Source organism: Furipterus horrens, unplaced genomic scaffold, assembly GCF_987537825.1.
Source record: "Furipterus horrens unplaced genomic scaffold, mFurHor1.1.pri manual_scaffold_5, whole genome shotgun sequence".
In the NCBI taxonomy this organism is placed as follows: Eukaryota; Metazoa; Chordata; class Mammalia; order Chiroptera; family Furipteridae; genus Furipterus; species Furipterus horrens.
The window spans coordinates 10,251,803-10,265,536 of NW_028327175.1; the positions used below are offsets into that span (position 1 = coordinate 10,251,803).

Sequence of the window (13,734 nt, forward strand, 5' to 3'; positions counted from 1 at the left end):
ATGGGTCTGCATACATTCTAAGTATGTGTGGGCCCTTTAAACAGACTCTCCTGAGAAACCAGCAGTTTCTTCCACCCCCCACAACCCCCACTGGTTTTCACAGCCAGAAGCTGGGAGGCTTTATCTTCCTGGCGCAGGAACCCTGGGGTTCCGCAGTCTGGCCTGGAGCTGGGATCACTCACTCCCAAGGTATTCCTCCCAATTTGTACCCACTACACGTGAACGTGGGACCAGCTGTTCCACCACCGCAGCCGCAGCCTCCCCACCTTGACTCCATGTCTCTGCCCCTCCAACCCGCCTAGATGAATGTGGCTTCTTTAAATCCTTGGTTGTTGTACTTCCATGCAGTTAGATTTTCTGGCAGTTCTGGGTGTTTTCTTTTTTGTTCTCAGGTTAGTTTTAATTCCTCTTGTCACTGCTCGAGGACGCGTCATGTGCCTACCTGTGCCTCCATCTTTGCTGGATTTCCTATTATTTTTAAATTTTTTTACTGAATTTATTGGAGTGACAATGATTAATAAAATTACAAAGATCTCAAGGGCACAGTACCATAATATTATACATCATCTGTATGTTACATTGTGTGTTCATCACCCACAGGCAAGTCTCTTTCCACCACCATTTATCCCGCCTTTATCCTCTTCTACCTGCTCCCCTTCCCTTTCCCTCTGGTAATCACCATACTGCTGTCTGTGTCTCTAAGTTTTTGAGGTTTTTTTGCTTAATCCCTTCACCTATTTCACCCAGTTCCTCAATGTCCCTCCCTTCTGATAACTGTCAGCTTGTTTTCTGTATCTGTTAATCTCTTTCTATTTTGTTTATTTATTTTGTTTTGAAATTAAATGGAACTTGTCTTTCTCTGGCTTCTTAAGTTAGCAAAAGCTCTCCAGGTCCATCCATGCTGTCCCAAAAGGTAAGATTTTCTTCTTTTATACAACAGAGTAATATCCCATAGTGTAAGTGAACCACAGCTTTTTGATCCACTCATCAATTCATTGACACTTGGGCTGCTTCTAAATCTAGCCTATTGTAAGTAGTGCTGCAATGAACATAGGGATGAATATATTTTTTCAAATCAGTGTTTCAGGTATGCTTAGATATACTCCCAGAATTGGAATCGCTGGGCCATAGGCAGTTCCATTTCTAATATTTTGAGGAACCTCCAAACTGTTTTCCACCTTGGCTGCACCAATCTGAATTCCCAACAACAGTGAATGATGGATCCCTTTTTTCCAAATCCTCACCAGTAGTTGTTTGTTGTTTTATTGATGACAGCCATTCTGACAGGTGTGAGGTGGTATCTCACTGTAGTTTTAGTTTTCATTTCTCTGATGATTAATGACATTGAGCATTTTTTCATATATTTATTGGCCATCGGTATGTCTTCTTTGGAGAACTGTCTGTTCAGGTCCTTTGCCCATTTTTTAATTGGATTGTTTGTTTTTTTCAGTGTTGAGTTGTGAAAGTTCTAAATTTTGGATATTAACCCCTTAGCAGATCTACCATTGGCAAATATGTTCTCCCATTCAGTGGGCTCTCTTTTCATTTCATTGATGGTTTTCTTTGCTTTGCAAAAGCTTTTTAGTTTGATGTAGTCCTGTTTGTTTGTTTGTTGATGTATGTATGTATGTATGTTTCTCTTGCCCAAGGAGCTGTAACAGAAAACATATTGCTAGGAGAAATATCCAAGATTTAACTGCCTATGTTTCCTTCTACAATTTTTATGGTTTCAAGTCTTACATTTAAGTCTTTAATCCATTTTGAGTTTATTCTTGTGTATTATGTAAGTTAGTGGTCTAGTTACATTTTTTTGCACATATCTAATTACAAAAATGTCTGTATTTTTGAAAGATACAAACTGAAGTATTTCAAAGTAAAAGCTGTGTCCGTCTTTACTTTTAAATATTTCAAAAATTAGAAAATGAGTGAAGCAAATACAGAAAAATATTTATAACTGTTAAATCAAGGTATAGGGTAGATGGCTATTATACTAATCCCTCTGTTTTTCTCTATGTTTGAAATTTTTCACAGTAAAAAGTGCATTACAAATGAATAATAAAAAGACAGATATAAAATACACATTGATTAAAAAACTGTCATAAAAAGTAGTCCTATTATTTGGAGATTAGGAGCAAATTATGGCGAAGTTAAATAGTTGTCATGATTTAAAAGAGCAACATTCACATAATGTTTACAGTATTAGAATTTATATTAATTTTATATGGATTGTCAGAATTCTCTTTTTTCCCATCTAACATTTGATAGTTCATTATTATATATAGGATGTAACAATTATAGAAGGAAGAAAAACAAGCATATTCTTGGGCTTTCCTGCATTTTCGATTACGTGAGTGTCGAGAATGGCACTGGCTGGAGACTCATGAGATGTGGTCTCTTCAGAGCTTACCATTAGCTCTGTCAGAGCTGATAGCACTGGATAACCAACCCTAAACAAGTCAGCTTAGAGTTGTGAAGGCAGAAGAACGCAATCCCCATATGAATCAAGAGACTATAATGTGGGAAAAGGTATTAACAACATTTCTTAAGTTCATTTTTAAAAGGCCATCATACTAACTCAAGATAACATGTTACTATTTTAAATCATGAAAGTTATTTTAAATCCAGACATCATTGGAGATACTAGTTTTTTTCAATTTTTTTCTTTCCCATTTACAATTGAGCCTAGATCTTCTATGTTCATTTAGGGAATTCTCAAGTCAATTTACAAGTCAATATGATTTGTTAAATAACTGACCAGAGCCACTTTACTCAAAACGGTTATTTCGACAGATAACTGCCAGAGAAACCTGAAGTCTCGGGCCCAGTTCAGATCTATAATACATGCAGACACTTATGATCTAAGCATTTATGAGCAAGTAAGCTAAACAATACATATGATCGGTTGTACAGGCTTAAGAAAAATCTCAGCTCTCTAGCCTTTTAGATGCTCCAACCACCACTTTCATAAATAATGGAAGCAAACTCCCAAAGGTCTAGAGACAAACACTTTCTCCATATAGTTTGATGGGATCTGGAGTTAACAGGTGGATATTAAGTTTAGCAAAAAACACCATCCCTAACAGTTCAGATCAAAAAGCAAAACTAGATTCTTATACCCGACTCATGCTAGAGTAGGAAAGTGCGTTTAAGCAGTTTCAGCCAATCCACGCCTTCACCACCTCTACATAGCCTCAGTAAGAGCCTATTTCTAACATACAGTATGCAAGTTAATAAGACACCAGTTTGACCAATAAAAATCCATTTTTTGTATCCAATCTGCTAAAAGATCAAATATGGTCAAATACAGAAATAAGAGGATGGGTTGGGGTAGCAACATGGTAAGCCTTTTCTGATACAATGCTGGCTGGCCACACCTGCACAATGCAGCACTGACCAGCACTGACCAATGGCAAGAAATGCACCGAGGTACTGCTTAACGTATGTCATACACACACACATAATATCACACAGTCATTACTGGAGGAGTGTTATAAAATAAATTAGACAAGGTAACAATTTCTAAATAAAAATATATTTCTAAAAACAACAAAAGACAGAACATGTCTTCAAACGTAGGTTCATGAAACTAAAAGAAAAAATTAAGGTGCATTTTACTTTCATTTGAATAATAAAGGTTTGTGCTTTGGTACAAACCATTATAGGTGGAATTCAAATGACAACACCACTGTCCTCAAATATGAAGGCATTACGTTGAATGATACATACCATTCACAGGGCTGAAGGGACCGAAATGCCTTAAAAGAAGCGTCCATTCCAGCAAAATCCCAAAACTTAACATCATAGTCATATCCTCCAGTCACCAAGCGGGCACCTGAGGGATCCAGACCCAAAGCAGAAACCTGGTTAAAAAAAAAAAAATCATTGGAGAAAAGCTACTTATAGTTTTTTGTAACCCACATTTCCTTCCTCTAAGCCTACCTTAAAGGCATTGGAAGTATAGACCAACAACTGCTGTTATTCCAGGAAAGTGAGAATGGACAGCCCCTTCTTTATAATTTGATTTTGGTATCATGAGTATAATTGCTTTTCAACTAATAAAAAGAAAAACATTTTAATTTCTCCAGTCACTAGCTTTGTTCCGTCTTATCTACCGTATACCCAGAAGAGCTTTTGTTGCAATTCCATATGATAAACTAAGCTGCTTTAGTATATAAGTAGAACTCTCACAAATGATTTGGCGCTTTCAGTAAACAACTCTGAGGAAAACTTTCAAGATAGTTTACCATTAAATGAAGAACACATGGGTCTAAAATTACCAAAATCAGTAATGCCAATGGGAACTTTAATAAATCTATTTAACAAAGTTAGACAAAGTAGAAATTATCTTGTGCATATAGCTAAATGACTCAGCAGTCACCTTTATTTTTATGAAATTTACCTAACATTAATGACAGTAAAATTTTTTAGTGACTTAATTTTGCTCTCATATGTCAACATTTTTATTTTGCATCTTGTTACAATTTATCATTTTACAAGCATTTGTCATTTTATAACAAAGCTAGTTTTAAAATCACTATTCCCAACTACTCATTAGTTTCGACCACTAAATTACTAAAATAAAGGCCAGAACTTAACCCGCCCCCCAAATACCACTTATATTGGTCCCATTAAATATTTGCTTTCCCTGTGAACTTCCCTAGCTCCAATTCACACATGAATACCCAGTGAGTAAGTCACTGTCCTTGAGCTGCATGTAACATTTTCTCAAAGCAGGAAGACCTGGATCCATGGCCCTCTCAGAAGGAAAGAAGTGCATTAGGAATATTTAATGAGGTCACCATATGTATGAGACAGTAAAAGGATCAAAGTGCTATTATATAAAGGAAGCTACTCTAAATCAGTTCTAATAAATGCACTTGAATTATAATTAAATGCAACATAATTACTGTAATTTAAACCGGATATTGACAAAATAATCTATACTCATTCAACTACTACCTGCAAACACCGATTTCAGAATATAGTAGACCGTTGAACAACAGTTTTGAACTACAGGGATTCACTTACAGATTTTTTCATCTTGGACAACATAAACTTACAGTATCAATAAAAACAGTACAGGACTTCCAGCCAAGATGGAGGCATAGACAGACATGCTGTGTCTCCCTCCACAACTGAGAAGGTATACAACTACCTCAAAACTATAAACAATCAGAAGTTCCCGAAAATCACACTGCATGGAAGTCCAGCAAACAAAGACATAAAGAAGAAATACTCATCCAGACAGGTAGAAGGGGCGGAGCCGGGGCAGAGAGGACGCGGTGTGGTGGCGGCAGCGGCAGGCCGGCAGAAAGTGCAGTCACACATTTTAAAAAGTCAGGAGGGAACGTGGGGAGTGCTCCCAGCTCCTCACCAGACCGTGAAACTCACGGGTCCAGCACTGGGAAAAATCAAGCCTCATTGCTTCTGACTGTGCAAACCAGTGGGGGTTGGGATGGAGGCAAAAACTGCTGGTCTCTTGGTAGAGTCCACTTGTTTAAAGGGCTCCCATGGTCCTAGAACAGTGGAAGAACTAAGCGACAAGGAGATAGCCAACCTAACAGATGAGGAGACAGCCAACCTAACAGATGAAGAACTCAAAACACTGGTGATTAAAGATGCTCACAGGCTTGACAGATATGCTTGAGTATGGCAGATGCATAAGGGAAGAAGTGAAGGCTATGCTAAGTGAAATGAAGGAAAATCCACATGAAACTAATGGTGAAGGGAAGGAAACTGGGGTTCAAATCAATGATTTGGAACATAAGGAAGAAAAAAACAGTCAACCAGTGCAGAATGAGGAAACAAAAATTGAAAAAAATGAGGAGAGGCTTGGGAATCTCTGGGACAACTTGAAACGTGCCAACATTCGAATCATGGGGGTGCCAGAAGGAGAAGAGGAAGAGCAAGAAATTGAGAACTTATGTAAAAAAATAATGGAGGAAAACTTCCCAAATTTGGCAAAGGGAATAGACATACAAGTCCAGGAAGCACAGAGAGTCCTAGGTGAGCTCGACCCAGAGGGGCCACACCAAGACACATCATGATTAAAATGTCAAAGGTGAAAGATAAAGAGAGAATCCTAAAAGCAGCAAGAGAGAGTCAGAGAGTTGCCTACAGAGGGGTGCCTATAGGACTATCAGCTAATTTCTCAAACGACACTTTGAAGGCAAGAAGGGACTGGCCAGCAGTATTCAATGTGATGAAAAGCAACCTACAACTAAGATTACTCTATCCAGCAAAGCTATCATTTAGAATGGAAGGGCAGATGAAGTGCTTCCCAGACAAGGTAAAGCTAAAAGAGTTCACCATCACCAAGCCACTATTATATGAAATGTTAAAGGGACTTACTTAAGAAAAGAAGATTAAAACTATGAACACCAAAATGACAACAAACTCACAACTACCAACAACTGAATCTAAAAAATGAAAACAAAATCCAACTAAGCAAACCAGAATAGGAATAGAATCATAGGTATGGAGATCATTTGGAGGGTTATCAGCTGGGAGGGGGAGGGAGAGAAATGGGGAAATGGTGCAGGGATTAAGATGCATAATCAGTTGGTACAAAATAGACAGGGTGAGCCCTGGCTGCTGCGGCTCAGTGGATTGAGCATCGGCCTGAAAGCCGTGTCGCTGGTTCGATTCCCAGTCAGGGCACATGACTAGGTTGCACATCAGATCCCCAGTTGGAGGTGCAAGTGAGAGGCAACCACACAGTGATGTTTCTCTCCCTCTCTTTCTCCTTTCCACTCTCTCTAAAAATAAATAAACAAATAAACAAATAATTAAAAAAAAATAGACAGGGGGAAGTTAAGAATAACATAGGAAAGGGTGAATCCAAAGAACTTATGTGCACGACCCATGGACATGAACTAAAGGGAGTGGGATTGCTGCAGGGAAGAGGGGTACTGGGCAGAGGGGAGCCAAGGGGGATAAAAATTGAGACAACTGTAATAACATAATCAATAAAATATACTTAAAAAACATAAGTGGAACACACACACACACACACAAAAAAAACAGTACAACACTGTACATGTGTTTCCTCTTACTTATAATTTTTTTTTTAAAGATTTTATTTATTTATTTTTAGAGAGAGAGGAAAGGAGAAAGAGAGGGAGAAACATCAATGTGTGGTTGCCTCTCACATGCCCCCAACTGGGGACCTGGCCTGCAACCCAGGCATGTGTTCTGACTGGGAATCAAACCGGAGACCCTTTGGTTTGCAGGCTGACACTCGACCCACTGAGCCACACCAGCCAGGGCATCTACCTTATAATTTTCTTAATGACATGTTCTTTTGTTTAGCTTATTTCACTGTAAGAATACAGTATAGAAACATATAACACACAAAACACATGTTAATTGACTATTTATGTTATCTGTAACCTTCTGATCAACAGTAGGCTATTAGTAGTTAAGTTTTTAGGCAGTCAACAGTTATACACGTGCCCTGACTGGTGTGTCTCAGTTGGCTGGGCATCGTCCTACAAAGCGAAAGGTTGCTGGTTCAATTCCCAGTCAGGGCACATGTCCAGGTTGCAGGTTCAATCCCAGGACAGGACACATACAAGAGGCAACCAATCGAATTCCTCTTACATTGATTTTTCTCTCCCTCTCTTTCTCTCTCCCTTCCTCTCTCAACTGTGTAAGGAAATTATATACAAATTAATAACTCACTATGTTTAAATTAGACATGTACTCTAAATATGTTCAAGAAAGCATACAAATGAAAACTAATTCATTTTTTATGCCTGAACAATACGTCTTGAAACTTTAAAAAATCAAAATCAAAATAAACGGTATTTTTCAAAGTCTCAGAAATGACTTTTGCTACCACCAACTACAAACTTACTTGCCTCCACGCTCACTCTAGCCTTCCCTCCTGTGAAAATTAGAGGTGCCCCTCCTCCTGATGGGCTAACCCCACCAATGTCAATCTCCATACAGTGCAATTTGAAATTGCAAATCCATTTGTGGACTGTCAATCTATGCCTGTTCTCCCCTCAAGAGCAAGTCCAGTCCATCCCTATGACCACTGTGTGGAGGCCATACGGGTGGAGGCCCGGAGTCATGGTAGGAGCAGTGATGCACAGCTGCCGGCATCTTTAGTGTATCCTCGCAGAAAGAGGAAAGGGTCGTATGGAGCATGCAGTGTCCGACTTCCTGGAATCATGTAGAGTTCAGTGTAAACTGGGAAGAACATGTTCAAAAGGGAAACCTGGGAAGAAACTGCTCTTCACCTAAAAAACTGTTCTCTTTGCCTCTGATGTAAATTCTTTGGTTGCGAAACGGAATTACCATTATGTTACTAATTAATGAAAAGACAAGTGGACATGATTCATGATTTTGACCAAAGAAATAGAGCCTGAAAGTTGGAAGTGGATTCCTTGGGAAGAACTGTTTCCACTGGACCAGGTTTTCTGGAAATTACATCATTTAAAGGAACAAGGCTATGACCCATTGCAAAGCAAATACTTGTTAGGTGAAGAGGGGACTATCATATAAATTTACAACTGGAGCAGCAGAAGACAGCAGCACTTTTATATAAGTCTAGCATCCAATAAGTTATTGATGCTATTCTGGCCCATAATATTGAGAATATGCTAATACACACAGATAAACATTTGTGAACAATAATAGTCTGCTGATTTTTTTAAAGACAACTTTCCAAAGTTGACATACTGCTCATATCGATCTAGAAAAAAAGTGAAAAAGTAGTGTCTAAAACTGTAACAGTACCTAACAATTTCTATTTCACATAATAAACACAAAAATCAGTAAATCAAAACCACACTATATTATCTTGCTCACTTGGAAATGTTCAGTTGACTATCACATAGTAAAACATAGTTGATCATAGTAAGTATATTCACCAAAAAGATACATTTCTTCAATGGCAAGAAGTGCCTTTCGGTTACAGGACGATGCTCCAATCAACTGAGGCACACTGGCCAGGCCAGAGCCGAAGGGTTATGGGTTGGATTCCCTGTCAGGGCACATGCCCAGTTGAAAAGCAACTGATCAATGTTTCTCTCACACATTTTTTATTCCCTCTCTCTCCCACCCCCGCCCCCTTGCTCTCTCTCTAAAAGCAATGAAAAATAAATGCCCTCGAGTGAGGATAAAACTAAAAAATTAAAAAATTAAAAATTTGATTTCAAAAAATAGAAATATTTAAATAAAGCATACAAAACCCGTGAACAAGCTCTCAGTCATAAAAACTGAACTAAAGGTAAGAAAGGTTCCTTTCCAGTACTAACCATCTACAATTATTTTCCTTATACTTATAAATACGAATATTGGTAAAATACTGTCACAATTTCAAAATAAAAATATCAGAAGTCTGACTTAATAAAAACATAGATATAATATCAACAATTAGACGGAAATAATTTAAGGCAGTAGTTCTTAGCCACTTTGGTTTCAACATTCTTTACCCTCTTCAAATCAACTGAGGCCCCCAAAAAGCATTTGTTTATATGTGTTTATATGTGTTATCTGTATCAATATGTATCATAGGAATTAAAAACAAGGCATTTAAAAATATTTATTGTTCACTTCATTTAAAATAACATTTTAACATAAATATTTTTATGAAACAATATTTTCAAAAGCAAAAAATTCAGTCAGAATGTTGTTGTTAACATCCTTGTCCATTAATTCTATTATTTATGTCATTTCCAGGTCTATTTCTACTGATTGATGTTTTCATACACATTATGGAACGTATTTTCTTAATTCTTTACATATCAGGCAACTAGAAAAGGTAGTTTAATTGTAAAGAGAAGGCAAGATAATTGTATTCTTTAATTTATTCATAAGCAGATGATTTCATTCATTCAGCTACCACTTTTAATGGTTTTGCAATAAGATAAAATGATTTCATCTTATATCTCAAAAATTTGTTATTAATCCTTAATTAAAATAAATACAATGTAAAATATAATCTATGCATCTAAGTAATGTAATATATGACTTTTATGTGCAAGTCTTATCACAACACTCATCTAAAAAATGAACTCAAGCGTTTTACTAATATAGAAATAAAGCTAAGAGTAATGAGAAATTTTCCCACACCATAAAGAAGAAAACTGTGCTTGAATTTCACTTCTTTCTCTCATTTGTAATGTTGTTATAGCAAAGAAAAAGAGGTTTTAAAGCCAACAATAACAATGACAGTAATAATTGTTCTTATTTTAAATGAAACCCAATGGCTACTTTGGCTGTACAGAAAAACAATCTCTCTTTAATGTCTATAGCATTTGTGTTATCAGTTGAGTGTGTAATTAGCCTTACTACAAATGTTAGCTTATTAGTTCACTTTTCCATAAGAGCCCTATTATTGAGAGAAAAGAATCAAATTTTTTTAAACTTACTGTTTTAGTGCCATGCTTTAGCGTTATCTCATGAGAGTCAGGAATCTTTTGGACAGGATTCTGAAAAAGAAAAATTCCACGATACTGGTGAGTAATATAAAATATTTGGGGGCAACTACACACCACCTTTATAGGAAAGATAATTTTTAAACACTTCATCATTGATGTTTTAACACTAAGCTTTAAAAATCAGAAAATTAAAAATGTGAGACTATTGGACTTCTGGTCAAGATGGAGGAGTAGGCAGACATGCTTCGCCTTCTTGCACAACCACAAGAAGCATCCCAACTAACCTCAAAACAAAAAACACCCAGAACTGCCAGAAAATCAAACAGTACGTAAGTCCAACAACCAAGGATTTAAAGAAGCTATATTTACCCAGACGGGTCGGAGGGGTGGAGCTGGGGCAGAGAGGACACAGTGTGGTGCAGGGAGGCAGCGGAGGTGGCTGCAGAATGGTTGGGGATGCAGCAAACTGCCAGTTTCTCAGGAGAATCCATTTAAAGAGCCTGCACGGACTTAGAATGTAAGCAAACCCAGCCACTCTGGGAATCACCACCAGGGCAACAGCCAGAAGGGCACCAATGGCATGGGTAAGTGGGAGAAGTGACTGGAAACTGGGCAAGCCTCCAGAAGTCAGGAAGCAGCATTGTCCCCCTCCGACCTCCCCCTCCACCACAGAGCCACAAGTAGTGAAGCAGGTTGCCCCGCCTTGGCGAATGGCCTAAGGCTCCGCCCCATACAACTTAACAGGTGAACTAAGGCAGGGAATCAGAGCAGCTCTACATAACAAACACAGGGTGGCTGCCAATTTTTGAGACAACGAAATATGGCCCAAATGAAGGAAAAGAACAAAACCCCAGCAACAAACTAAACAAAAGAGAAATAGCCAACCTATCAGATGCAGAGTTCAAAACACTGGTGATCAGGATACTCAAAGAACTCCTTGAGTATGGCAAAACCGTAATGGAAGATATAAAAGCTACACTCAGTAAAATGAAGAAAAATCCACAGGAAACCAATGGAGAAGAAAAGGAAGCTGGGAGTCACATCAACAGTTTTGAGCATAAGGAAGAAATAAACATTCAACCAAAACAAAAAGAAGAAAGAAGAATTCAAAAAAATCGAGTAAAGTATAAGAAGACTTTGGGACAACTCCAAAAGTGCCAACATCTGAATAATAGGGGTGCCAGAAGAAAAGGAGGAGCAAGAAATTGAAAACTTATTTGAAAAATAATTGAGGAAAACTTCCCTAATCTGTCGAAGGAAATAGACATACAAGTCCAGGAAGCACAGAGAGTCCCAACCAAGTTGGACCTAAAGAGGACCACACCAAGACACATCCTAATTAAAATGCCAAAGGTTAAAGATAACAAGAGAATCTTAAAAGCAGCAAAAGAAAAGATGAGAGTTACCTACAAAGGAGTTCCCAAAAGACTATCAGAAGATTTCTCAAAAGAAACTTTTCAGGCAAGAAGGGACTGGCAAGAAGTATTCAAAGTGATGAAAAGCAAGGGCCTACAACCAAGATTACTCTATCCAGCAAAGCTATCACTTAGAATGGAAGAGCAGATAAAGTGCTTCCCAGACAAGGTAAAGCTAAAGGAGTTCATTATGACCAAGCCATTATTACATGAAATGTTAAAGGGACTCATTTAAGAAAAAGATCAAAACTATGAACATTAAAATGGCAACAAATTCACAACTATCAACAACAAAATCTAAAGAAACAAACTAAGCAAACAACTAGAACAAGAACAGAATCATAGATATGGAGATCATTTGGAGGGTTATCAGCTGGGCTGGAGAAGGGGGTGAATGGGGGAAAATGTGCAGGGATTAAGAAATATATGGGAAGGTACAAAATAATTGGGGGGGGGGGATATTAAGAATATTATAGGAAATGGAGAAGCCAAAGAACTTATATGCACAACCCATGGACATGAACTAAGAAGGGAATTGCTGGAGGGAAGGGGGGTACTGGGCAGAGGGGTGCAACAGGGAAGAACCTGGGACAACTGTAATAGCATAATCAATAAAATATACTTTAAAATGTGAGGATATTTCTCCATGTCTAGATAGATTACAATTGGTCATTTTAAGCTGATAATGAATTTATCTTCAATCTCTAAAAAGATAAACCTAAAAATTTCTCGAGATTGTATAAAATCAGAAGTCCTTCTCAGGACCCAAAATATTTAAAGTCCTCATTTCACTGGTACTCGGGCATATATTAAAGTATTTTTGTACTTGATTTATAATAGAAAACAAAATCTGCACAGGTTATACATTACCTTTTAACCCATAAAAATTTTAAGAACAAAAACTGTTCACTGTCCAAATATGGTACAGGGAAGGAACCGAGTCATTTACTGATTCATTGATTCAATAAACATTCATCACAGGGAGATAATACCAGACGCTACGTAGTATTAGACACCCCCTCTCTCATCACCACCCCTCCCCCAAGAAGTATACGGCCCATGGGAACGCAGCCGTGACTCTAATTCAGCATAACGACTGCTATGACAGACACAAGGATGGACAGAGTAACTGAGAAATATAAGAGACGGATGGCAAAAAAAACAAACGTGAGGTCCCAGTGATCATCTCAGTAACCAGTTTTGGTTAGTCAAGTCTCCATTACCCCAGGACAGAGCCATCATATTAAAATCCCACAGCCATGACAAATTCACATTAGTATTGTCCCGCAACCCACTTCATTACATACGTGCAGTCTCACAGATGTTGGTCCCGCGCTCCTCAGTCCTAAGGGTCCCTGATGAATCAAATTAATCACCAGTTTTTCTAGCTTATCTTAAATCTTCCCCCTCCTTGGCTCTTTCTCCTCAGCATATAAACAATGAAAGTACTTCTCATGTTAAGCACACACACATACACACTACATTTAGTGTTGTACCACTGTTTTCTTTTGCAAACAAGCTATTTCACTCGAGAGTTTTCACTCAGTATCTCTGCTTCCTCTCACCTTCTACCTCTACCACTGTGGCACTTGTCACTTAATTCCTACGGCCCAGCACAGCTCTTGGCACTGAAAAGAGACTCTCAGTGAATATTTCTTACATGAAAACACAAGTCACTATAAATGCCCCTGGACACTTTTCAGAACTTAACCTGCACACCTGACCCTTCAACAGCACGATAACGACTAAACTATTTCTTCCATGTTGGGAGGAAACAGGGTTTCTATACCTAACCTTGCCGCTCATTAACCCAGTCCATAACCTCATGAGAGTTATAACTCTCAGTTCCCTCATCTGCAAAGTGAGGATAATGGCACCTGCTCCTAATATAGTTTTGCATGAAGTAGGTGCTCAGTAAGTTACAGTCA

General features: G+C 38.1%; 1 protein-coding gene across 2 annotated transcripts in view; it reads right to left on the reverse strand.

The window, feature by feature from the left end:
- Positions 1–13,734, reverse strand: part of WDR70 (WD repeat domain 70) — a 243,778-nt gene that overhangs the window by 186,930 nt on the left and 43,114 nt on the right. For both annotated transcript variants that reach the window (XM_090276166.1, XM_090276167.1), the window contains exons 6-7: positions 10,383–10,442; positions 3,727–3,860 (exon numbers count right to left, since the gene is read on the reverse strand). In XM_090276166.1, the coding sequence (XP_090132292.1) occupies positions 3,727–3,860; positions 10,383–10,442 (194 nt within the window). The remainder of the gene's footprint in view (positions 1–3,726; positions 3,861–10,382; positions 10,443–13,734) is intronic.